At 45.7% G+C, this 26,297-nt stretch overlaps 5 protein-coding genes across 5 annotated transcripts; 1 reads left to right on the top strand and 4 right to left on the bottom strand.

Annotated features, from left to right (window-relative positions):
* Nucleotides 1–3,838: 3,838 nt before the first annotated feature.
* Nucleotides 3,839–4,807, top strand: LOC102699793 (protein PHOSPHATE-INDUCED 1-like). Its single transcript, XM_040524886.1, has one exon. The coding sequence runs from the start codon at nt 3,839–3,841 to the stop codon at nt 4,805–4,807; it is 969 nt and encodes a 322-aa protein (XP_040380820.1).
* Nucleotides 4,808–8,556: 3,749 nt separating this feature from the next.
* On the bottom strand, nt 8,557–10,555 carry LOC121054791 (7-deoxyloganetin glucosyltransferase-like). The gene is made up of 2 exons (XM_040525507.1): nt 10,013–10,555; nt 8,557–9,889 (listed from the first exon to the last, which is right to left on the bottom strand). Exons 1-2 carry the CDS (start codon nt 10,551–10,553, stop codon nt 8,937–8,939), a joined length of 1,494 nt encoding a protein of 497 aa, XP_040381441.1. The 5' UTR covers nt 10,554–10,555; the 3' UTR covers nt 8,557–8,936.
* A 1,475-nt stretch (nt 10,556–12,030) lies between these two features.
* Nucleotides 12,031–15,323, bottom strand: LOC102700068 (linamarin synthase 2-like). The gene is made up of 2 exons (XM_040524887.1): nt 14,786–15,323; nt 12,031–12,047 (listed from the first exon to the last, which is right to left on the bottom strand). The coding sequence occupies exons 1-2, from the start codon at nt 15,321–15,323 to the stop codon at nt 12,031–12,033; spliced, it is 555 nt and encodes a 184-aa protein (XP_040380821.1).
* Nucleotides 15,324–16,171: 848 nt separating this feature from the next.
* LOC102700349 (protein PHOSPHATE-INDUCED 1-like) lies at nt 16,172–17,224 on the bottom strand. The gene has a single exon (XM_006656725.3). The coding sequence runs from the start codon at nt 17,222–17,224 to the stop codon at nt 16,223–16,225; it is 1,002 nt and encodes a 333-aa protein (XP_006656788.1). The 3' UTR covers nt 16,172–16,222.
* A 3,462-nt stretch (nt 17,225–20,686) lies between these two features.
* Nucleotides 20,687–25,922, bottom strand: LOC107304332 (probable RNA-binding protein ARP1). Its single transcript, XM_015838023.2, has 6 exons — nt 25,460–25,922; nt 25,224–25,353; nt 23,033–23,171; nt 22,072–22,105; nt 21,390–21,744; nt 20,687–21,170 (listed from the first exon to the last, which is right to left on the bottom strand). Exons 1-6 carry the CDS (start codon nt 25,706–25,708, stop codon nt 21,085–21,087), a joined length of 993 nt encoding a protein of 330 aa, XP_015693509.2. The 5' UTR covers nt 25,709–25,922; the 3' UTR covers nt 20,687–21,084.
* Nucleotides 25,923–26,297: the final 375 nt, after the last annotated feature.

Consider the following 26,297-nt stretch of genomic DNA (forward strand, 5'->3'; position numbering starts at 1 on the left):
TTTAATTTATTATTATAGGAATTGACTTATAATTTCTTATTTGGATAAAAAAATTGAATAACACAAACGGTCAAACGTAGATAAAAAAATCAATAGTGTCAAATAAAAACCTAATTAAGTATTATTGGTATTACTGTACTAGGGCTACGTTCGGGACGGATAGGGTAAGTTAACTTAGCCAGCACGAAAAACAGAGTAATAGATTAATACATAATTGATTAATTATTAATTATTAAAAAAATATGAAATATATTAATATGATTTTTTAAAACAACTTTGCTATAGAATTTTTTTGCAAAAAATACACCGTTTAGCAGTTCGGGAAGCGTGCGCGCAAAAAATGAGAGAGCTAAGTTAACTTAGCTACTCCTCGAACACGGCCTACGTTGTGGCTACTGGTTAGAGCAAGGCTAATAATATAGCCAACAAGCTAGCTATAAGTTTTCTTGTAGTCTTCTCTTAGCTCATTCATATAGTAGTTAGTTTTTTATCATTAATACATGACTCATATGTCTCTCTCACATAATTTTTTGAATTTTGTGTCCAAAATGACTATAAGATTACAGCCTACAACTTCTCTCTCCTCCCTCTCTCCTCCAATAAACATTTAGTCGGTTTATAGTCTGCTATTATATTTGCTCTTAGTTGATCAGTATTGTGCTACCTGATTCGTCTCGCACAATTCACTTGCGGGGGACATATTCGATTCATTTCAGGTTCTGAAACTTTTGTCCGTTTACCATGTCCAAGGACAACTCTGACGAAATAGGAGTATACTAGTATTGTTTAGAGCATGTAAGGACTATGGTATACCAGCTAGCTCATCATCCATACTTACATATGACACTGTTTTTTTTCATACATTTCACAGAATCATTGCCATGAATAATCCGCTGCACAACTTCATATACTACAAACAAGTAAGACCTAATCAAATTTGCACCGAAAATCATGTGGAGGGCATTGCTACATCATGTTGTCATGTCAGTGTAGTGGAAAACCGCTGACTCGGCCGTTTAGTCGGCCGTTTAATCGGTGAAGGTAGTAAAACCGTCCCGTATCGATGATACGGTCGTTATTTTACGTTTATGAACGTTAAATTTCCGTATTTAGCGATTAATCATCTGATTTTCCGTTTAATCGTCCGCATAATCCATATAAATAGAAAAGTCCACCCCACAATAAGTAATATATCTAGACTCAATACATTTTATTTTACTTTGTTTGGCATTTCTATCACTGGCAACTAATTATACTTATATTTGTGCTTATGTTTACTACCATTTTATATTTTATAATATTTTTTTATGATTTATAATAAAAAATAAACTAAACATAGTATAGCGTGAAATTGTAGCCTTCATACGTCATGATTATTTTCATGATTGCTTAAATTAATAATGGTATAAATACATTTATTTTATATGATCTTAGACATTTGAATATCTCCAAAACAAATAGTAACACTAATATATACATATATTAATATAAACGTTAAATTTCCGTATAATTCCGATTAATCATCCGTATTCCGATTAATCATTTGACGGCACCCTCTTCATCCGACACCCGCATTCCGTCTTCCACAACACCGTGTGGAAGACCTAGTCTAAGGCAAGCGTATCATCTATAGTACAACATAACTGTATGTTTAGTGATAGTCACTGAAATATGGACCAGTCAACCTAATGTTTATCCAAACAGAACTGCTAAATACTCTATACTTATTTAAGAACCAAACGGTATTTCAAGCAGAAAAACAGATACTTGGCACAGCTTCTCTGGATGGCATAACCAACACTCCGGCTTTATAAACAGTTAAGCACCTAGAAAATACAATGTAACAATACTCGTTAGAAGCTGCATGGCTCTGTGTGCTTCACGCCCTCACCCGCACGGATGGTGCCATGCATGAACTTTGCTATTGTACCTTAGTGAGCAGGTTCAGTTGGGTGCGTTTGGTTCACGAATAAGGTTAGATGGGATATAGATCCATGTGTTTACTGGATGATGATTAAGCAGGGTCTATTGGTTGAATGAATATGGGTGGATGAAATATGGCTGTTAGATTTCCGCAGTGTTTAGTTCATAAGCAAGTGATGGATATGACCGCCATCCACGGCTCAAATACGTTGGATGAATGAATCACGACAATTTAACCGGATGAGAACATCCACCCTCGCTAATGATGATCATTAGCAAATAAGTAGTCTATTTTGTTTTTAATTAGTAATTATAATATTAGTTTTGATTATGGATAATTTGTATATTTTGTTGTCAATTACTATTAATTATTGTAATATTAGGTATAATTGATATATTTTTCATATTGATCAATAATTTTCGATTTTCATTCCATCCATCCCTGTGCATCTAAAAAAATTAGCTCATTACATCGACCCAATCATCCCATATTCCTATATACCGTTCAATCTTGCCTGTGCGCCAAACATAAGCCTCGATTGTTTTGTTAGGATAAGCCCAGTCCACTAGGATAAGCCTTGGAGAATGTACAAGGCTGCATGAACACCCATTAGACTGGCTTCATTGACCAAGGCCAGGTGAAACAAGGCAGCCCAGCACACAGCCCCAACAATGGTTTCTAGTAAGTTATAACCAAACCGTTGAATGAGGAAACGTTTCCACGATCGTATATTCGTAGTTTCATACCATGAAAGCATCAAATTGCCTGCTTGCCTGCCAGGTCAATCTACAGCTTGCACAAATACAAAGGAGAAGGATTTTAGCACATATCAGTCTCTTGATTATCATCTAAATCTAAATAGTCATAAAAAATATAAAAAACATAGTAAAATAGATTGATGAGATATATCAGTTCATAAACATTCAAATTTAAATCCAGCTTTAATAAATTATAATAGAAAAATAAATTAAATTGAACTAGTATACAAACATGCATAATTTTTTGTTATTTTTGTTATAGCTTATTGAAGTCGGATTTGAATTTACATGCTTGTGCAATGTTATATTTTTTTTTATGTCTTTAGAAAATATGTAAGAAACTGGTAGATATCCACGCCAAGTGTTAAAAACAGTTTTCCCAAATACGAAGTCTGTTCGGGAGAGAATATATACATACATTGCTGTAGTCCTAATGCTACTTTTCCACGATTTAAGCGTCATAATTTCAGCTTCTTCAAGCACTCGGTTTCATTTCACAATCTCCCATGTCTGAGAAATGCGCGCCCTTCATACCCACGTTGCGTGCGGCTGCGGAACGCGAACGTGATTCGCAGCATCACACGTTGGGGGCGGCGCACGCACGCACGCACAGACTCCGCACGTACGTACGATCAGGTGCTCGATCTCTCGCACGCAGCTGAGCTGACCACCCATGAACTTTGCTGTAAGCTCCATTAACGTCATATACAATAATGTCCGTGTCTCATGCTAATAGCTTGACGAAAAGATTACTGAACATCCTTGAGATCGATCATATCAAGTGGGAAAGAAGAAACCATAGGCTACGTTCTTTTTAGCATTTAGATGAAAAGATAAGATATTTTTTTATAATTATTTAATGGCGTGAATGATAACATTAATTGCTATAAAGTCAAAAATCTATTTTATAAAGGTAAGATGTTGAATTTCTGTATATAATGTTTTTTTAAAAAAAATACGATTGAGTGATTTGGGAAGCATGCTCATAAAAACTGAAAAAAAAGTCTAACAAAAATCAACATTAAAAAAACACATCCATACATGTTCAGGGGCCCATAAAATGTGTTGTGGCAGCAGCGCTGCTCAGCTCGTCGCAATCGACCAAGCCATTGCAGGTTAATTTCGAGCGGCAGAACGCCACAGGCCACCAAGATCAATGGCTTGGTCTACCTTGGCCGGAAGGAAGACGCTGCCGATGGTTGTGCTGGCCATTCTGAGCATGGCAGTGAACGCCCTGGGCGAGCGACGGCAGCTCCAGCTGATGCAGGACCCGGCCGGCGACGTGCTCTCGTACCACGGCGGCGCGGTGCTCAGCGGTGACATCCCGGTGTCGATCGTGTGGTACGGCAAGTTCACGCCGTCGCAGAAGGACGTCGTCGTCGACTTCGTGCGGTCGCTCACGCCCACGTCGCGGCAGGCCGCGACGCCGTCGGCCGCGCAGTGGTGGAGCACCCTCGCGACGTTCTACCTGTCGAACGCGACCACGGGCGGCGGCGGCGGCGGAGGCGCGAAGTCGGTGACGACGCGCGTTGTCCTGTCCAGCCAGGTGTCCGACGAGGCGTACTCCCTCGGCAAGACGCTGACGCTGGTCCAGATCTTCCAGCTCGCGGCCGGGACGACGCCCAAGAGAGGCGCCGTCGTGCTGGTCCTCACCGACCCCGACGTGGCCGTCGAGGGCTTCTGCAGCGTGCGCTGCGGCCTCCACGGCTCCGACGCCGGCGCCGGGTACGCCTACGCGTGGGCGGGGAACGCCGCGAGCCAGTGCCCCGGGCAGTGCGCGTGGCCGTTCGCGCGGCCGGCGTACGGGCCGCAGGACCCGCCGCTCGGCGCCCCCAACGGCGACGCCGGCGTGGACGGCATGATGGTGACGCTCGCCAGCATGCTGGCCGGCGCGGTGACCAACCCGTTCGGCGGCGCCTACTACCAGGGGGACAGGGACGCGGCGCTCGAGGCCTGCACGGCGTGCGCCGGCGTGTACGGGAGCGGCTCGTATCCCGGTTACGCCGGGAAGGTGCTCGTTGACACGGCCAGCGGCGGCAGCTACAACGCCATCGGCGGCGGCAAGAGGTTTCTGCTCCCCGCCATTTACAACCCGGCGACGGCAGGTTGCTCTACGACGGTGTAAAACGCACGTTCAGCTTCGCTGTGATGGGCCTCGATCTCGGCCCATTCAAATCGATGGGCCAGGAGTGAGGCCCATCCAAAAGAGGCCTCAAGAAAAGAAGGACTCCTTTGACCGGCAACTTGCTAAAGTTTCGGCCCATAAAAGAGGCCTAAAGCGGCAATACTCATCCATATTTGTTTCATCTATATTCATCCACATGGTTCTTTTTTAAGGTACCCAAATGAAATGTACGCAAAACAATCCCAAACATTATCCAGCCACTAGATCATCTCTAAGACACGGATGCTCGTGCGGGCGTGGTGCGCGCGAACACCTCACCCACGATGCAAACTTTATACATATAAAAATAATACTTTATATCTAGAAATTTATACATGTCAACTTTATTCATATAAATCTACACTTATTAAAATGAACGTATTAATATGCATACATACACGTGATTATATGTAGGAAAAGTGAGAAACTATATTGTATAAACCTTATACATATGACTTTACATGAAATATTATACATATATCCTTTATACATGGAATATTATAAGTATAAACCTGATATATAAAAATATATACATTTTCTAAACACAAACTTTATATATAAACATTCAACACACAACTATCTCAAATGTATTTTACATATAAGTATTCTATAATACTAAAAAAATCTCACGTGTGTTGAACCCAAACAACTAGATAAAAAAAATACTAAAGAGTAATCTACGTGAAAGAAAAAACAGAAAAATAATACAGCTCCTATTCACGCAACGTGCGCGGCACGAACACTCGTGTGTCATACCTTTCGCCCACCCATCGACCCACCTCTCGCAAAAGCCATGGGCCACCGATGGTTTCTCCCTAAATTTGTGCCCCTACCACGCCACCCTCCAATATATCATCGATGTTTCCACATTACCACCCATATCGACGCCGATGCTGTCTCATGAAAGTGACTCACGAAGGTTCTATAGTGCTCATAGTAAAAAAGGGACTGGATAAAAAGGTTCAACAAAAAAAATCCAAACTGGTTAACTTAGCGGGTTCGATTCTGTTCAAAAACCATCCTTAGAATTAAACTAGTAAAAAAATGGTGAACATGTGAACTGGTGACTTTTTTCTAGAAATGAATCGGTTTTCAATTTATGTATGACAATATGTATTATGAATCTATTGTGTTACCCCATTATATTTATTTTTGATGTTGTGATGGCCACATAATAATAGATATATTGGTTTTTTAAATATATTTTCACTAAGTTGTGCTAGTTCAATAATAAAATAATACAAATTTAATATTATTAAATATAATAATAGATGGTTTTTTAACTACGATCGTGGTGCTCGGCCATAACATTGCCTCCGCTGTACCACCACTGCAGTGCTCGCTCTCTCCCTAATGCCGGACCCCATGATGGCATGGTCAATCCATCGCCAAGGCTGAGAAGGACTGTACACCTCGGCCACCGGGGGTGTCGCTGCAAACCTCTCCACTACCGTGGCTCAAGCGGATCCGGTCTACCAAGGCCACGTTCGCCGACACAGGTAAGTTACTTACTTCTTCTTTCGTTTTACACGCGCACGTTTTTCAAACAACAGTGTATTTTTTACAAAAATTTTCTATAGAAAAGTTGTTTTAAAACACCATATTAATCTATTTCATATTTTTTAATAATTAATAATTAATTAATCATGTACTAATCTATTACTCCGTTTTCGCACGGATAAGTTAACTTACCCGTCTCCTACCGAACGCGGCCCAACTCTGCTTCGTCCTGTATCGTAGTCATTTAATACGCATGTTTCTTCCTTTCCTGCTAATATACAGGACGTGCGATGAGACTAAGGTTTCGTTAGTTTCTAAAAACTTTTCTCAAAAACATCACATCGAATGTTTAGACATTTAAATAAAACATTAAATATAGATGAAAATTAAAACTAATTACACAATTATGGAAAAATCGTGAGATGAATCTTTTAAGTCTAATTAGTACATAATTAGCATTAAGTGCTACAGTAACCAACATGTGCTAATAGCGGATTAATTAGACTCAAAAGATTTGTCTCGTGGTTTTCAAACGGAATCTGAAATTTGTTTTATAATTAGACTATGTTTATACTTTAAATGTGTGAATATACACGCTAACATGATCCATCTCCCAAAAATCTTTTAGAACTAAATTGGACCAAGTAACACCAGATGCATGACCCACATTTTTGGGACATAGACAGAGTCGGTAGATCCTATCTCGCATTGTCGGACTTGGGACCGTTGGCTCTCACCAGTAAGTGATAATAAATAGTACTCCCTTCGTATTTAAACGTTAGACATTGATTAGTTTAATTTTGAACTAACCAACGTCTAAAAAAATATGAGGGAGTAGGTGACTGTTAAGTCAAGTTAATGTCATCTAAGGTGATGTTTGGAACAAGGGATTTATTTTTAGTCCATGGTCTCATCGAATGTTTGGACGCTTATTATAAATAGTAAACATAGACTATTAATAAAGCCCATCTATAATCTTGAACTAATTCGCGAGACGAATCTATTAAGCCTAATTAATCCATAATTAGCCTATGTGATACTACAGTAAACATGCTCTAATTATGGAATAATTAGGCTTAAAAAATTTGTCTTGCGGATTACCACTTATTTATTAGTCTATGTTTAATATTTTAAATTAGTGTCCAAACATTCGATGTGACATGACACTAAAAAGTTTAACCCTATTTAAACAATCCTTAAGGCACTGCGAGTCACTGCGAGAGAACTTGAAGTTCCTATAACATCGACATCAGCCAATACCATTTTCAATATTGTCTAGGAACTTGGTTTGTGCTAGTATCAATAGTCGAGAGATGTTTTGTATCCGATTTTACTGTTAAGGGACACAAGTGAAACGAATCTCGATCACTAGTTGAGAAACGTAAAGTAGACCTTTTCCAGTTTCATAATACATAAAAAAGAGGCCCGCGGGCTGACCCTCTGCCTCTCGTCTCGTGGGCTCGGAGTCGGAGTCGGACGGGGGAGACCGCACGAGCGCCGCAGCGGGAAGGCCGCCGCCGCCGCCGCCGCACACGTCTTCCCGGTCAGAAATTCGGTTCGGTTAAAGAACCATTCGATCGATTAAACAAACCATCGATGATCGATTGAGTGTTCATGTTGCTCTCTGACCGGCCAAATCATCCTTGTCACGAGGCGTTGTGAATTGCCGGCCTTTCGTAGGCGGCCAGGGAAAGGCCCCAAAAAAAAAAAGTTGCACCTTTGGCAGTAGTATATATCGGAGCTGATAATTGATTCACCGTGGACCATTTTTTTTTATATAATCTAGTGTCGCATTTTTCTGAACTGCTATGTTGTGCTGTAGTGTAGCGTAGTTTAGCGAAATGATTGTCCCACGTTTCGGTTTCTGTCGCTCGTTAGGTACGAAAACTTGGTTTTGGTAGTCGTTCGACTGGTACGAGTGAGGGATTGTTTGATGTCGGCTACACTTTATCACGACATATAAAGAAATTACTATATTTGTTTAAAATTAGATTATCAAATTAGTAGCCACGTCATATCAAGTTTAAGAAATTCTCATCGTATTTTTACAAGTTATTAATATAGGGAACCTAGATTATAAGAATTTTTTTGTCATAACTATAATTAGAACAAGATAGCTATCAAGTTAAATTAAAGTTATCTTAAGCTTAAGCATGACGAACTGTGGTAGAGAGTAGCATTTCGAAGTCTTCTATGTAACGTACGTCACACTGAATCCATGAAATCTTTTTGTCGACGTACAAAGCGACAAAACAGGTACAGTAATCCACACGCTAATCACTACTCTTTGCATTGTTTAATTGAACAAACCACTGTGTTATAATAAGAAACGTTGTACCGCTATCACTCCTGTCGCTAAATAATCCAAATCCAGGAACCAAACCAGATAAGAACTGACAACTACAGACTCTGCAAAGAAAAAAAATTAAAAAAAATATAGAGGAGAACACAAGACGAATTGGATTGGATCATTGGAACAACCCAAGTGCATTTTGCACATGCGCCAGCCGAACTGTCGTACGCTGTCACGGCGACGATGATGACAATGGCGGCATGCTAAGCTTTTTTTTTTTCTTTTTGGCTTCCCGCTTCACTCCGTCTCCAGCCGCAGCTGCTCGACCAGCTTGTCGAGGCTGACGTACGACGAGCCGCCATTGGCCGTCGCCGACTCGGCCATGGCCTTCCACTTGGCGGCGCTGCGCCTCATCTCCTCGCCTCTGCCGCCTCCTCCTCCCATGAGCTCCTCGACGTGGGCGGCGACCTGCTCCCGGCGGAGCTCCTCGTCGAGGCGGAGCCCGATGCCCCACTCGTCGCACACGTATCGGGAGTTGATGTACTGGTCGGCGAACCCCGGCCAGCAGATCATCGGCACGCCGGAACAGATGCTCTCCGTCGAGGAGTTCCACCCGCTGTGCGTCAGGAACGCGCCGACGGCGCGGTGCCGGAGCACCTGCTCCTGCGCGCACCACTCGGCGATGAAGCACCGGTCCTTGGTCTCCGAGACGAAGCCGTCTGGCAATGCGTTGATGCCGCCGGCGACGAGGCCGGGGCGGACGACCCAGAGGAACGGGCGGCGGCTCTCGGCGAGGCCCCACGCCAGCTCGGCGATATTGTCCGGCGACATCACGGTCAGGCTCCCGAAGCTGACGTACAGCACAGACCCCGACGGCTGCGCGTCCAGCCACGTCATGCATGCCGCGTCCTCCTCCCAGAGGCTCAGCCCGGCCGCGCCGCCGCCGTGCCCGTTCGCGCGGTCGACGACGCGGCCGTGCATGGCGGCGGCGAGGGGCCCGATGGTGTACACCCGCGGGAACTCGTCCTTGAGCGCTTCGAGCACGTCGGACTCGAGGTCGTCGAACGTGTTGAGGATGAGCCCCTGCGCCCTGGCGCAGCTGTTCGCCTCGTCCTCCTCCACGCGCAGCGCGAAGCTCGTCGGGTCCAACGTCCGGACGAAGCTGGAGACGTCGCCGAGCCGCACCGTCGGCATGCCGGCGATCCAGTCGATCGGCGTGTCCAGGTAACCGTTCGTCAGGTAGCTCGCGTCTGCCATGGCAGGGAACCAAGCATGGGTTAGCCGATCGATCGCTCCATTGCATACACTATGCGCGAGAAGCGTGCAAGCATGTGTGACAAATATCCATGGCGATCATGCACGTGTGGACGGACCTTTGAGCGGCGTGTAGCCCCTCTGCCGGAGCTGGCGCAGCCGGAGCGTGCAGGCGAAGCCGCAGGCGCTGGTGCCCCACAGCACGAACGCCGGCACGCCGAGCTCCCCGGCGACGTCGAGCGCGAAGCTGACGAGGCCGCTGAGCACGAGGCAGGTCACGGGCGGCGCGCCGCGGCCCTCCTCCGCCGCGACCCTCCGCGCCAGCTCCACCAGCGGCGCGCCGCAGCTGCTCCGCAGCGACAGGTACAGCCTCACCGTGCTGTCCGGCGCGGCGCGCTCCTCGTCCCGCAGCCCGTCGGGCACCACCTCGAACCTGAACCCTTCCCTCCCCCGCACCGCCCCCTCCCGCCGCCGCCGCAGCCGCTCGTGGTTGTGCTCCGTGTTGACGAACGTGACGTGCACCCCGCGCGAGTGCAGCAGCTCGGCCAGCTTCAGCGTCGGGTTGATGTGCCCCGGGCACGGGAACGGGAACAGCATCGCGTGCGCCGCCGCCCTCCTCCTCTCACCCATCGCCAACGACGACGACGACGAGTCGCACATGGGAACAGGAGTACGCGCAGCTGCCCAGCTAGCTAGCTAAATACTACTCGAGCTCCAGTAGCTAGCCGCCATGGCGTGGCGTGGCGTCGCTCGCGCGCGCGTGCTTCGAAGCGGATATATGTGTGACGAGACCTAGATTTGGTCGCGGGGCGATATATTCACGGTCTACTAGACAAGATCGCACCGTGCCGGAATCATATCTCCCGGGGCGATTTTTGGTGGGAAATCTCATCCCTCTCGCGCTCGCCCGCACACGTGACCGCGAAAAGTTGGTCGGCAACTCGGCACGCCGCCGGCGACGGACGGCCAGTCGACGCCAGTGCAAAGCTACTACCCTAAATTAAACCAACTCGCACCGAGCGTTCCACACGCGACCGTACGTCCGGCTGCGAATGCTGACCGCTACCACTGTTTGCAATTCTCATATAGCAATTTAGAGCATGTCCAAGAGCTAGGCAAATTTGTTTTCCAAATCTGGTGTTTTGGCAAAGTCTTCAAATAATATGACAAAGAAAATTATACTCAATATCTAATAGTTTGGTATATTTCAGTTGACAAAACTAAAATTGGGTCCATAATTTGTTATTTTCAGTCTATAAGTTAAAAATCTCGTCCACGTTGATCCGTGTTTGACCCCGCCGATTGTTCGCCTCCGCCGTCTGCTCGCTCGCCGCCCCACCCCGGCCTCCCCGCGACGCGCGCTACCGCCTCTCCAACCTGCCTCCGGAGCGACGGCGCACGACGGCTGGGAGCGGCGACCCGTGACGGCGCGCGACGGCTGGGAGCGGCGACCCGCGTCGGCGGCTCCCGGAGGCAGCGACGCCCGGCACGGTGGTGGCGCACGTATGAAGTGGAGTCGGCGTGTGCGAGTTCCGTGCGTGCGTAGAGAGAAGTGTGTCATACTTTTATATGGATGACAAACCAAACTTGGACTCTCGAATATAGGCGCAAACGAGGAGATATGTTAAATTGCTAAATTTAGAAAAGTCATATAGCAAATCATTAGAGAGTATCTTTTTTTTGCAAAAAACAAGGGACGAAGAGGTAGGTTTAGTAAACTCTTGTAGAAGCTCTTATACCAATGGATTTGAGTTGACCACCGATACTTTAGAATCGACTCTAATCAAAATAAATAAACTAAATTTTATTTCACAGTTGAAATTAGTTTATTTTATTGAATTAAAAATGATCCGGACTAATTGCGGGTTGACACCTGCCCATACATATCAAATTAAGAGAGCGATTTGGCTCCCTTTTTGCTTCGTGTTGCTGTTGGGATGGCGATCACGGCAAGCGACCGTGTCCGTCCCACACCCGTCACGTACCCCGGCGACGGCTTATCCCAATCAAATCTTCGCCGGATCGGGCGTGTTGTTCGCTTCTGCAGGGAGCAGGGCGTTTCTTGTTCCCACTAGCTCTACCGATGCCTACGTGTTGGTACACTGTTTTTTTCCCTGGTTTTACAGAGCAGTCTTCTCTATCTATTGGCCAGCACTGTATTTCCAAGAGAAAAAAATAGACCAAAAACCCAAAGCTGAGTAACTAACCACTCCAGTATAGTACTACTAGTATTTTGTATTTGTGTTGGGGTTTAGGGATTTTTAGGCAGGCGAGTGAGAAGGACAGCGAGGGAAAGTGTAAGCGGGTGCGTGTGTGCGTTCAAGAAACAGAGGGCGCGCGCGTCGCGAAGTGGTGGGGGGGAAGGAAAAGTCTCCGCCTGCTGGGGGAAAAACAAAAGCAAAAAAACAAATATCCTCGAGGCCTAACCACTTGACCGACTGACCACACCTTGTTTGGCCTCGGAAAAAACAACCGGGTTGCATCGAATTTTTTTATTAAATAAACCTTTTAAACAAGTAATTTACTAAACCACTGATCAATTTTTTTTTCCAAAATTTGAATATTTTGTCACGTCGGTACTGGTGACGTGGTAAGACAACGTTCTGACGCAGTCTAATCGGCATGGCATGACGTGGCAATATTTTTACGCCAATGTCAGACAATGCTGTCACACTATCGATAATGGCGTGGTAAGCCGTTTGGACACGTTAATATTGGTTACGTGGCTAAAAGATTTATGCGGTAAAAATATTTTTCCGAAGGTTAGTAATAAAATTATCTATTAAAAAGTTTAAAAAATAAAAAATTTTCGTCGCATCGCATCGCACCATTCCTCTGGATGCCGTGCGTCACGTCGTCGCCACAGGGATCGTGTAAAAAAGCGTAAAGCGACGCCACCCATCGAGTCGACGTTCAACTCGCCGAACAGTAAGGGCTGATTGTTTCTGTTTTTTTTTTTGGCGAACAAGTGAAAAGTATATTTGTAAATAAAAAAAATTATAGAGTAAAACTTTTATCTACTTATTTTTAATAATTTAAAAGTCAAAGCTAACTTACGTTAAAAAACTTAAAATTAACTCTAAATTCAAAATTAAATATTTAAATTTTAACTTATAAGTATAAATAGAAGAAAAAGATATTGTACGAGAGTTTATACCCTTAGCCTCATGGATATTAGTTTATTAGTGAATGAATGCTAAAAGATCTTTGTAATATAAATTAAAGGTAATAATTTTCTTGTGTCGTGGCGTGCTGTGTTGCGGTGCGTAGACATGTTTGGAGCAAGTTCAATAGTATAGCCAATTGTTGGCTCCAAAAAATCTATAATCAACTTAGCAGCCAATTCATACGTAGTCATATACTATACAGCTTATAGCTTATAGTAATATTGTATCTGCTCTTAGAGCAAGTATAATAGCAGGCTATAAGTTGGCTAAATGCTTATGTAGAGAAGAGAGGAGATGGGAGAGTGTGAGCGGGCTGTAAGCTTGTAGCCAGCTCAGGCACAAGAACCAATAAACTATGTAAGAGTGACATGTGGATCCTGCATTAATAATAAAGAGCTAACTAGTATATGATTGGGCTAAGAGTTAACTATAAAAAAATTTATAGCCAGCTTGTTGGCTATATTATTAGTCTTGCTCTTAAGCCAAGCTACCAGCTGTACACTACAGTCACTGTAAAAGTAGTACTGCTGCTCTCGTCTGCTTGCATATTGACACGAACTCGATCCGGCGAAATATCGCGGCATCGTGACACTGCGTGATTCAAAGCGCAGGCCACTTGCAGTTGCAGATGCTAGCTAGTAGCTTGGTTGCCGCAAGTGATGTTCCTCTCGCTTTATGTGAACTTCTCTTCTGTTTTGTTTGAGCATTTTGACTATACTAGCTAAACGTTTAATGTCATCCCAACAGCTTATCTATTACATCCTCTATTTTAAAAATAGAACATAAAGACTACAAATTGAGCTTCAACAGAACGGCTATCATATTATCTACTTTTAGATGTCATCTATATATTAGAAGAGAGAACCTTCATATTGGATGATCTCTTTTCATCCTCTAAAGAGATATAGAAAATGTCATATATGGATGATCTAGTGGAGTACAAAGAGATATAAAAGATGAAACTAGTTTAGATGATCATCCAAATTAAAATATGGATGACCAAATTTAGATGAGCTGTTGGGGATACTACTTGTGGCGTGTGTACCAGGGTCATCTTTTGGACTTTTAAAATAAAAAGGCAAATAGTATATTTACAAATAAAAATTATATATATATATATATACACGTGTGTGTGTATATATATGTGTGTGTTTTTTAGCGATCTGACCAAAGATTAAAAAATAAACGATGATAAAAAACCTTAAAATCATTTTTAAATTTGAAATTAAAATTTTAAATGTTAGCTTATAAGTATAAATAGAAGCGAAAATATAAGACCATATATAATTGTAGTTACGGTTACATGTCTAATAATTGTAAATTTTTTTGTTTATTCGCACCGTTTGATTGTTCGTCTTATTTAAAATATTTATTATTAATATTTTTATTGTTATTAGATGATAAAATATAAATAGTATAATATGTGTGACTATTTTTTAAAAAATAGATAAAATTTATAGATATAACGAACAGTCATATATTGAATATTAAAATACAATTATATTAAGATGAGGTCCAACTAGTGATCAAATGCTTGAAAATTTTAATCTTATGAATCAACTCCAGTCACTACCGTTGGATGATAATTTGAAGGCGTACACCCAAATTAAAAAGACCATACACATCCTCTCCCATGCATTGCGCACGTTTTTTTGATAGAAAAATAAAAAATTAAACGTTTCGTTAATAGCAAAAGTGCAAAAGTGATTAAGATGTAGGTATTACCTTTGAGTGGTACGTAGGCTCTGCGCCTGAGCTCCCGTACGGCGAGGCCGCAGGAGAGGCCGCACGCGCTGGTGCCCCACAGCACGTAGGCGGCGACGCCTAGCGAGGCGGCCACGTCGAGCGCGAAGCTCATCAGCTCGGACGCCACCACGCACGTCACCGGCGGCGGCGGCGACGACGACGAGGATGAGGAGTCATCGGCGACGCTGTTGAGTCGCGCGATGAGCTCCCTGAGGTGCCCTGGCCAGTGGGCGCGCACGGCGCGCAGGACGCCGAAGCCGTAGTCGTGGGCGCGGCGCTCCGACGGCGAGAGGCCGTCGGGGATCGCCTCGTACCGGAAGCCGTCGCCGCCGCCGCGCGCGCGCGCCCGCATGAGCGCGTGGTTGTGCTCGGTGCTCACGAAGGTGACGACGAAGCCGGCCGAGTGCAGCAGCCGCGCGAGGTGGAGCGTGGGGTTTATGTGGCCGGAGCACGGGAACGGGACGAGCAGCGCGTGAGGCCGCCTCGCCGCGGCGGAAGACGTCGGTGCCGCTGCCATTGACGCTCTACAGCAGTACAGCTACGCTGCTAAAACGGCAATTGTTAATGCACCTACGCACAACGCCGCCGACCGATCGGCATCGGCGCTTTCGTCTTAATATATGGAGAAGTTCAAGATTCTACCCGTATTTTACTTGTATTTTTACTGTCTTTGCTTGCAATTGAATCTTGTCAAGTTGTCATGAACAGATCAGCAATGGCTGTCGTTTGGGGTTAAAAATAAACTGAAATCATTGTTTTCTCTGTTATATTTCGTGTATGTAATTAATGCAAGATTCCATTGTGCTGTTTTTGGTGTTGTTGCTAGCTTTGTATCCGATAGATCTTTTGTCTCAAATGCGTCGAGACCGCAGCTAAAAATAAAGACCGAGCTCGATCAAGATCATATGTTGTTTAATCACTTTCGACAAAGCCATGCGGTGCAACAACATATGCCTGATCACCACCAATGAAAATGAAATAAGATTGCAGATTAATTAACTGTCAGGTGTGATCATATGAGTCCAAGAACCGCACGATTGTATTTTGAAGTACACGAGCAAAAAATTCTTGAAAGCTAGTAGAAAGCCATACCTGTTGATGCTGAAATGAACTTGAAAAAACAAACAGAATACATCGACAGATGCACATATATATTGGGATTTGCGTCCTATATATTTGCTCAAAGATCAGTAGGTACTAAGATGTACTAAAATTTCAGTACAAAATTTTACATTGAAATTTTATTATTCTAGCTAGTACCTTCTTAAAAGACTATAAAATTGATCTATCGGTGAATACCAGCACGAAATCAAGCGGATTTTACGACCACACACCTCACAGACTGACTTGCACTCGAACTTGTTATTTACACCTTCCAAGCAAAGCACACGCTTTTCCTCGTCGACGTCGTGCGCTCTACACCAAAGTGGTGCAACGAGACGTCGCCGGATCGTACACGGCGGGGAGCAGATACTTCCGGCCATGGGCGCCGACGGCATTGTAGCTGCCGCCGGTCGTGTCGTCGACGAGCACCTTCCCGGCGTACCCGGGGTACGAGCCGCTCCCGTACGCGCCGGCGCACGCCGAGCATGCCTCGAGCGCTGCGTCCTTGTCTCCCAGGTAGTACCCGTCGCCGAACGGGTTGGTGACGGCGCCGGCCACCATGCCGGCGAGCGTCGCCACCATGCCGTCGGCGCCGACGTCGCCGTTCGGCGGGACAAGGGCCGGGTCCTTGGGCCCGTACGCCGGCTTCGCGAACGGCCACGCGCACTGCCCGGGGCACTCGGTCTCGGCGTTGCCCACCCACGCGTAGGCGTACCCGGCGCCGGCGTCGGAGCCGTGGACGCCGCAGCGCACGCTGCAGAAGCCCTCGACGACGACGTCCTGGTCGGTGAGCACCACCACGAGGTCGCCCTTGCCGGGGACAACCCCGGCGGCGAGCTGGAACACCTCGACCAGGGTCAGCGACTTCCCGAGGGAGTACTCCTCGTCGGAGGTCTGGTTGGCGAGCACTACCCGCGACGTCACGTTCGTGCCGCCGCCGCCGCCTCCTCCCGCCGTCGCGTTGGACGACAGGTAGCCCGTGGCGATGGTGCTCCACCACTTCGCGGCCGTGGGCGTCGTCGTGTTCGGAGGAGACGACGACGACGACGACGACGAGGGAGGCGTGAGGGAGAGGAGGAAGTCGACGACGATTGCCTTCTGCGCCGGCTTGAACTTCCCGTACCACACGACGGTGACGGGAATATCGCCGTGGAGCACGGCGCCGCCGTGGTAGGAGACCTGGTCGCCGACGTGGCTCCTGATCAGCAGCGCGGGCAACCTCCGCGCGCCCAAGGACGGCCATGCCAAGCTCAGGACGGCCAGTGCCACCACTATTGCCGCCACCTTCCCATCGACCAAGTTACGAGACGCCATTATCGATCGATCGATGTTCACAAATGTGATGTGTGTGTGTGTGTGTGTGTCGACACCGAATTTATAGGCCACGAAGAACATGCAAGGGTTCACACATCGCAAACTACTCTTCGTCGATCCAATCTAGGGTAGTCTTGGACGGACTGATCACTGGAGTTCGACGCGAGCTGCACGATGCTCGAGGTCAATGCATGGCACGCACAGCGAAACCGTGGTTGGCCGGTCGCGTAGATTTCGCGGCGATGCAAGCTTTAGCTAGAGGCACCTCACGTACGTAGATAATTGGGGATGTGGAGGGGAGAGAGCTCGTGATAGCATCGTAAGAACGACACTTTCCACAGCCAAATTGCACGCCTGCACGTAGCTTTGAGAGCCGGAAATTTGCCGATCGACATGATTGCCCGCCAGCTTACATGCGTAACATTCCGCCTGGGAGGACAAGAGGGTGCACACAACTTGTGCAAGGCGTGCCGATTGAAGCACCACCTCGCACGTCTATGTATGGGTGGTAAGGCATGTTTTATGGGATATCATGTACATTAAATAGGATGTCACATTAGTAAAATTGCTGACTTGGCAGAGTCACTAAATATGGGAGTTTCATGAGATAAGAGAGAAGTTTCATCCCCATAAAACTCATCTGACTCGTTACCTAGTTTACAGTCTTGGTAACTATATCATAAAACTATGCATTGACACTGGCCTAATGAACTTTTGGATTTGAAATTTTTGTCGGCATATATGTCTAGAGTAGATAGTGATTGACGGAGCAATTCAAGTTTTAGTATGAGATGACCAATGGGTAGGAGTGACAATGGGCCAAGTCTTTTAGGTTCTTTCACAACTCTACTTAATTTTTAAAAAAATTTAGTTCAAAACTCTATGAGATTTTATTTTCAACATATTTAAAACTCAACCCTTAAATTTTGTAGGAAAAAATATTAGGCCCATTACCACCCCTGCCTAGCTATGAGTTCTTTCATAATCTAACTCAGCTCTTTTATATTTTTATGTAGAACTCTATAAATTTTTTACCCACCCATATTTGGACACAGCCTTTATGTATTATAGGTCAAAAAGTTGACGGATTACCAGTCCCATGCCCCGTTTGTAACATGGGAATTTCACGTTAATTGTCTTCAAACGAAGATCATCAGATTTTCTAACGGCAGGGTCGTCGGTATAACTCACGCGCAGGATGCCTCCCGAGAAAAAAACTAAAAAGACCCCTGAGAAAAAAAGTTGGTTAAAAAAAAGAAATTTGTAACCGTACCATTTTAATTTTGCGAAGTTTGAAATATACCATTAGTTTCTCAATGACACGTAGGACCCATATTAATTAATGACATATGAGTCAGAATGACATATTTCAAACTTTATACGATTACAAATTTCTCTATCATGTGTTCTATACTACATCCACTCTCTACTTCATTATCAGTGATATGCGCCACAAGACAACCAAAAAGTTTCCGGAGAAAAAAATGATCACTTGCTTTATGCTACATCTGCTCTCCTGTTCATTATAAGTGATGTATGCACTATAAGAAAAATCCAAAAAAAGAAACATTGAGAAAAAAATGGTTGGTTAAAAAAGGATCACGTGCTTCATGCTTCGGCTCCACTAGCCAGTTTACTGGCGGTGATATGAGTTTTTTTTAACATCCTTAAAACCCTCGAGTATATATTTTTTATGTAAAATTTTGTTACCTTTGATGTACCATAATTTTATACTAAAATTTTTGATATCAAAATATTTTTTAAGTATGGTAAAAAAAACTCCAATGTTATATGTCCGTTTATGTTACTAGCAGTAAAAATGGGCCAGTTTTGGTAAAAAAAAACCATTACCTAAGCAACCATGGATTAACTAAATGAAATGTCTACATGTTTAAAGATGGACGTAGATCAAACTTTAGGTAATTTATGACCAGCTCTAGGCTTTTAGTCCAACTAGATGAATTTTTTTAATTTTTAATTTGATTTATTTAATTATTCACTATTTTAATTTTGCGAATCAAAAAATCGTTGGAATAGCCTCCTCCCGCCCTCCTAGAGGGCGAAATGCTGACGTGGCACATGGCGCGGCACCCGGTCGGGATGGCGTTAGCGGGGTGGTCGATAATTTTGCACTAAGCCTCCTTCCGTCCTTACGGAGGGCGGGAAGGGGGTAGGTGCAAAATTCGCACGGCCGGCCGATGTGCCCGCGGGGGGAGGAGATCTGGCCATTTTGCAGGCGGTCCCTTGCCGCCCTCCGTAAGAGCGATTTAGGTTAGTTTGGCTAATTACTGTTAGGTATAGGGTTAGGTTTAGGTTAGTTTTATGTTATATTGTTTAATGTTATGTTTAGTACTAAATTAAGGTAATATTTTATTAAATTGACTTTGTATATATAATTTAAAAGGAAATATAGAAAATATATTCCGAATGTTAATACAAGTTAAAAATTATGGAGGTTCGATCTAGGAAGTATTGTGTAATGTTTAATTTATTTAGTAATAAATTAAGCTAACTTTTTATAAAATTGGCTTTGTATATAATAATGTCATTAATTATGTCATTAAATAAGATACACTTTTACTAACTAAATTACACAATAACTACGTTAATTATGTACTACATAAATTTGTTTATTATACCGTATCAATGCATTACATACGAACTAAATTATATCATCGTTAAATCAATGATCCACTACTAAATTATACATTCACAATAGTAATTATGTACTACATAAATATCTTAATTATACACTCTAAATGAATATTGTTCTAACAAAATAATACAATCGCTAAATAAATAATATTTATTGAACAAAACAAATATTTCGAAAACTTACTGTAGTCTACCGAGAAATTTCAGCAGAGCTTCGCCGCTCCAAAACCCTCCCCTCAACCCTGAGTGAGTGAAGTAGGGAAGGGGGAAATGAGGAGGGGAAGGGGGCTGGCCGCCTTATATAGGCCACCGAATAAACCGCTCTTACGGAGGGCGGAAGGGGCTGCCTACAAAATGGCCAGGCCCCTTCCCCCCTCCCTCCCCCTGCGGGTGCGTCGGTCAGCCTCCGAAATTTTGCACTTGCCTCCTTCCCGCCTTGCGTAAGGGCGGAAGGGGGATTAGTGCAAAATTTTGGGCCACAGCACTAACGGTCGTCCCTCCCCGGTGCTCCGCCATGTGCCACGTCAGCATTCCGTCCTCTAGGAGGGCGGGAGGAAGCTATTCCTGTGATTTTTTGATTCGCAAAATTAAAATAGTGAATACTTAAATAAATAAAATTAAAAATTAAAAAAATTCGATGAAAGTCCCCGATGGTTACGTGCCCATGCGGGCTCAAGGGCGCAAGGATAGTGTGCGCTGCAAGTAGGTGGGCCGGTGGTAGTGGGCTGTGGCCTATTGGCCCGTGTGGGCAAGCTATGAACAAACTGCACACAGGACAGGGACACTGGACGCAGCAGACAGCCCACACCATGGAACTGGTTTCAGATGCTGCTACATGGAATGCACACAGGAGTTGCATCTCTGAGCTGCTGCTATGAAATCCAGATTGGCTTTACATTCGACAGCCACGTCTTAAAGGCCAAACAAAAACTATTGAATCGGTAAAGAAGTAAAAAAAAATGAAAGAATAAATATGGGTTTAAAGTTATTTTTGAGTTTGTTGGTCAACATCCAGAGAGACTGTTACAGACGGCCAATAACATTGTCCGCACCAGATCGATCGAGATGGGGAACTGGGATTCGCTTTCGCGCTTGCGCATGTCTTTTCATACTTTCTGCCCCAGAAAAAGCAGTCAGCTTGAACTTGGTGTTGTTTTTGATTCTTTTGAACCTGAATAAATCTTTTATCTTCAGATGGCCGGCTTTCAGACACCTGTTGGAGTATTGTTTGGGTTTGTTGCTGCTCCAGTTGCTGCAGAGGCGGCAGCCTGCAGATCAGCTGGTTGCAAGGCTGCAAGCAACATTTCCAGTACCCAGCATCAGACACCAGGCACCAGTCTATTTAGAAGTCAAAGTCTTATTAAGTAAGAGGAATATTACGGTTCTTAAGTAGGCACCGAGAGGTACCAAAATTTTAATATAAAATTTATTATTATCTTCTCAAGTACCGTAAAATTGCTCATTAAGTAATTATGGTGCCCCAAAGCAATCAGACTGAGAGAGAACATACCGGTTGGGGTTGAAGGCAGTATTGACATTGCATTAGGGGGAAGCTGGAGCCTGAAGTTCTGGGGAAGCGAAGGCAAGGGTACGAAAGAGCCCTGGATTTGAGCAGCAGCCGTCGGATGCTGGACGAACGGCGACCCTGTGAGTTGCTGTGCCGGCTGCTGGACGAACGGCGGCCCGGTGACCTGCTGTGCCGGTGGGAGTACTGCATTTGGAGTTGGCGCCGGCGCCGGCGCCGGACCCGGCATGTAGCCTACGTACTGGTGGTAGGGCGATGGTGCCGTAGGCGATGCCAGGCCATAGAGCTGAGCCTGCAGGGCAGCATAGTAGTTCTGCAACAGCTGAGGGTTCATCAGGGCCTGCAGATCGATTGCGAGTTGTTAGTTGCCATGCACTCGAAATTATCACAAGGTGATTGTAACATGCGTTACTTTCATTAGTTTGCAAGAACTTTGTTTTTTAATGCATACAAAACTTATTTTGGAATAATAACTGATCATGGCCAGTAAGATGACCGAGCTCAAATGGTAAGGGTGCAATTTTTACTATGCACACCATGGGGTTACTCACGGAGGCACTGGGGCCACCGGCTATTTGCCTATGTTGCACTTGCATGCATGTGATGAAAAGGCGAAACAAAGAGAACGGCATTGAGGGGGGTGGCACAGCACAGGGAGCATGCTTACCTGTTGGTATTGATAGTCAGGTGGGTACCAGTACCTGCAAAAAGATAGCATAGCACCTTCAGTGAGCGGTTTGCACAGAAAAAGGTTGAGCTTTTCTCATTATCCAATGGCTGTAAAGCCCAGAATCTAGATCATTGACCTATGCGCGCACACACACACACACCTAGCTCGGTCACATCCGCTACTCAACTTTGATAGGATACTGGACCCGATCAATCAACGACCCTCCTTTTACCGTTAACAAAGAACACCCCTGATCCATCTTTCCCTCCCTCTTGCAAGGGGACCAATTGAAAAAGAGCTTCCCAAAAACAACAACACAGTACTACTACTCTCTCCATTTTGAAAAAAAAATCCAAATTGAGGAGTAAAAAAAAGAAATTCATGAAGAACTGAACAGTGAACACCACACATCCACCCTTGACCAGAGAAGGCAGCCGGTCGAAGCGGCGCCAAGCAAGCTAGGCTGGATGGTTGCAGGACGGCGGCATGCATACGCATTAACCCCTCCCCCGCTGCTGCCGCAAACCAACGAGCGCAGAAAATGTTGGCAGTGTAGGCAACACCCCGCATGGCGAAAGAGACCCCCCACGCGACTACGCGACCGGAGGGAGGGGGGGACCGACCCGGCGTTGAATGCCGAGGCGCTGTCCACTCCGATCCACCCATGTTTTGCCCTCTCGTCTCTCTCACTCGATCCCCTCACCATCCGCCACAATTTCACCTTGGCCCCAGCCCGCCCAGCCATTTTTGCAACGTCCTGTGCTAGTTCAGCCCGAAAATATTAATTCCCGCACAAACCGAACAAAACTCTCCCGCGTCTGAGGTAGCCAACACCCAAAGCAACAAGTTCACAAGCTATATGGATTTTGCCGGAATGGCAATGCAAATATGTAATGAGATAGACATTGCCAATTGGGATGAAAATTCAAGAAGATGCAAGTAATGTTTATGCACTCACCAAGGCTGGGATGGGTAGATCGCAGCAGGACCATGCTGGGGCAACATCTGGGCCGGCGGTAGCGTCCCCCTGGCGATGTAAGGTGGGCCCTGGAGCGCTGGCGGTGGGGCCTGCAAGTGGGCCCCGGGGGAGGCCCTGCCTGCAATTGCAACAACGGGGAAGAGGAAGAAATAATTATCAGCCATGTTATTGGTTTGCAGAAGCTTGCAGGGACGGAGAAAGCAACAACACCAAACAAATAAATGAAACTGTACGCACACACACAGAGAGAACTGCAGCTGCTGCATCCACTGATGCAGGGAGGCGCGCAAAGCTACAGGGCTACAGGCTGCATACAAAACTAACTGCTCTTCCTGTTTCTTGCTCTCTTTCTCTCTCTCTCTCTCTGATCTGCATGCGCAGAGGCTGCCTGAGAAAAAAGGTATCGATCTCCATGTGCGCCCTGCGTTCGCTACTTTGACTGGATTTTTCGCAGATGCATATAGGTAGATACTGTTCGTGCTCTTTGTACTCTTTCACAAGCCAAGTAAACTAGTAGTGGTGTGTTAAGATAGTAATACAACATTATGACAGTATCGGATCACTACTCAAGTTGCCATATGTAAACTATGCAAGTATTGAGGGAAATAAGTGCCTGTTTGTTTCCATCAGCTTTTTTTAAGTCTCTATCACATCAAATGTTTAGACACTAATTAGAAGTATTAAATATAGATTATTAATAAAACTCACCCTATATTCTGGACTATTTCGTGAGACGAATCTATTAGACCTAATTAGTCCATGATTAGCGAATGTGATGCTACAGTAAACATTTGCTAATCGTAGATTAATTAGGCTTAAAAATTTGTCTAATAAAATAGCCTTTATTTATACAATTAGTTTTATTATCAGTCTATATTTAATACTCCTAATTAATATCTAAACATCCGATGTGATAAGTGACTATAAAAAAATCCCTAAATCCAAACAGCCCCTAAGAGATACTCCTAAGTGTTTTAGTGCAGTATATCCTCGCCAGTCTTTCCATTATTATACCCAAATTATAAAAGGCAGGCTGGGATTACTGATCACCAAATTGGTCAAAAAGTACATAAGATCCAACGAACATCTCCTAAGGCTCTGAATTTTTCAGCGCAGGAAAGCGGATTCCCCGATTGATTCTCCACTGTTGGACAGTTATCCTGTCCTTTACATCTCATTCTTGCTGTCAACCGCTGATGCCATGATTTAACTAACCATGACACATTCAGTCAAAGCCATCTCCCCCTCAAACTAAATTAAAAAAAATAAACTGAAAGAAACGGATCAAAGAGAGGCTAGCACTATACTTTAGCAACAGCCCTAAGCCGAAGACGTTTTATTTTGGGGCTGCGATTTTTAAAGTTAAACCACGTAACCGGTGCAACAAAAGATTTAGCAATTCAAAAGTCAAAGACTCAACGCCGAAAACAACCAAAATGTCATACGCTAACTATAAAATTATGTTAAAATTTAAAACTAGCAAAGATAAATCGGTTAGTAACCCAAAGGGGGTACACATGGTGTGCGGATGCACGCATTTATAGGTGCGAGTAAGCATGAACGATGTGTTTAATACTGTGTTTAGCAGAGAGAAAAAATATTAAAAATTAGCTGCGCCATATACAAGCTTGAATCGAGTACCAATTGGTTGCAACAGGCAAGAAGAACAATAAAGAACGGACAAACCACACAGCTCTTCTTCTTCTTTTTTTTTTTTCTTCTGTGAATAGGTTAACTACCTATAGCTCGAGGCAGTAGCCAACGCGTGGTGGGCGCACGCAGCGAGGCAGGCAGCGAACGAAACCGAACTGACAGGCCAGCCTGGGCAAGCTAGCAGCAGGAGAGGCCATATGGCTCTCCCTCCAGAGCCGTGCCGTCACGTCCGGGGCCCACCCGTCAGCCGCACGGGCTCGGCGGCGTACTACTACTGGCTAATTAATCCGTGCGCCCTTGACACGATACGATTGATCAGGTTCGGTCCGTCGCATCCATCCATCCATCCATCCATCTCCGTCGCCATTCGATCGGGTGGTGTGCTCTGCTCTTCGATCCCGCGAAGGAACTGCGTCGAGGGATGCGAGGGGATTGCGGATTTTGATTTGATTTGATTTGGTTTGTCTCGTTGCGACTTGCGAGCGAATGATGCGAGGTCGGAAGAGCGAGGACTCACCTCGTGGCGGCTGATGGGCGGGGCGGGGCGGCCCCAACGAGGCAATGTTGCAGTTGGCGCGCCGGCCGGCGATCATCGGGTTCGGGTCCTGCACCGCGCGCTGCGCCGCCTCCGGCTCCCGGAACGTCACCTGCGCGAGCAGAAAGCGAGGAAGCGGAAGCGGATTAGTTGTGCGCCGGCGCCGCGCGCGGTGGTGGAGGGGGAAGGGGAGGGGGAGAAGGTATATGGTGGCTCACAAATCCGTAGCCCTTGGAGCGGCCGGTGACGCGGTCGGCGATGACGACGGCCTCCAGGATCTCGCCGAACTGCTCGAAGTGCCGCCGCAGCCCCTCCGACGGCGTCTCCCACGCCAGCCCGCCGACGAACACCTTCGTCAGCGTCGTGTCGCCGAACCGTGACCGGTACGGCACCGTCGGCCGCGCCGCCGACGTATCCCCGGGCGACCCGGACGTCGACGACGACGACGGCGCCGCCGCCGCCGCCATCTCGCCCGACCTCCGACTCCGAGAACCTAACAGCTACCTAGTTACCTCCTCTCGCTACTGATCCTCCAAGCTTAGCAAGCTACAAGCTAATCCGCCTATCTGCCTCGCTCGCTAGCTAGCCAGCAAGTTCCGGCGTGCACGCGGCGGGGCGCCGCCGAGCGATCGATCTCACCGAGCTGCGTTGGCTGCGGCGGAGGCGCACGCAACCATATATAAACCTTGGGTTGGTGGCTTAATGATCGAGAGGAAGATGGCTCGGCCGATGCGCCATGGTGGTGTCCATGGGAGAGGGGGGAAGACAGACAGGCGCAAGCGGTTGTGCGCTGGAAGAAGGCGGTTTAGATGGGCTGACAGCTATGGTGCTGCCTTTTATACCGCTTGTTTTTTTTTCTTCCTTTCCTTTTCTTTTTCAGTGGATGGTTCTAATGTTGTTCGGTTATCAAACTGGACGGCTCGTAGAGCAACCTTACAGCGTACGCTAGTATAACCGAAGGGGAATACGCCGACCATGCATGTGACAGCGCACGCGGAGGGGTGTGTGGATGGTACGCGGTTTTTTCATTGTGCGGCCGAGCAACGAGAACAGAGA

Source organism: Oryza brachyantha, chromosome 6, assembly GCF_000231095.2.
Source record: "Oryza brachyantha chromosome 6, ObraRS2, whole genome shotgun sequence".
Classification (NCBI taxonomy): Eukaryota; Viridiplantae; Streptophyta; class Magnoliopsida; order Poales; family Poaceae; genus Oryza; species Oryza brachyantha.

Excerpts from the sequence above, each read along its gene's own strand:
- LOC102699793 (XM_040524886.1), top strand. The coding sequence starts at position 3,839 with ATGGCTTGGTCTACCTTGGCCGGAAGGAAGACGCTGCCGATGGTTGTG.
- LOC121054791 (XM_040525507.1), bottom strand. The coding sequence starts at position 10,553 with ATGTGCGACTCGTCGTCGTCGTCGTTGGCGATGGGTGAGAGGAGGAGG. Across the intron at positions 9,890-10,012 it reads GGGCTACACGCCGCTCAAAG|ACGCGAGCTACCTGACGAAC; the intron begins GTCCGTCCACAC and ends CTGCCATGGCAG.
- LOC102700068 (XM_040524887.1), bottom strand. The coding sequence starts at position 15,323 with ATGGCAGCGGCACCGACGTCTTCCGCCGCGGCGAGGCGGCCTCACGCG.
- LOC102700349 (XM_006656725.3), bottom strand. The coding sequence starts at position 17,224 with ATGGCGTCTCGTAACTTGGTCGATGGGAAGGTGGCGGCAATAGTGGTG.
- LOC107304332 (XM_015838023.2), bottom strand. The coding sequence starts at position 25,708 with ATGGCGGCGGCGGCGGCGCCGTCGTCGTCGTCGACGTCCGGGTCGCCC. Across the intron at positions 25,354-25,459 it reads GCTCCAAGGGCTACGGATTT|GTGACGTTCCGGGAGCCGGA; the intron begins GTGAGCCACCAT and ends CTGCTCGCGCAG. Across the intron at positions 21,171-21,389 it reads ACTGCCTTCAACCCCAACCG|CCTTGCAACCAGCTGATCTG; the intron begins GTATGTTCTCTC and ends TGTTGCTTGCAG.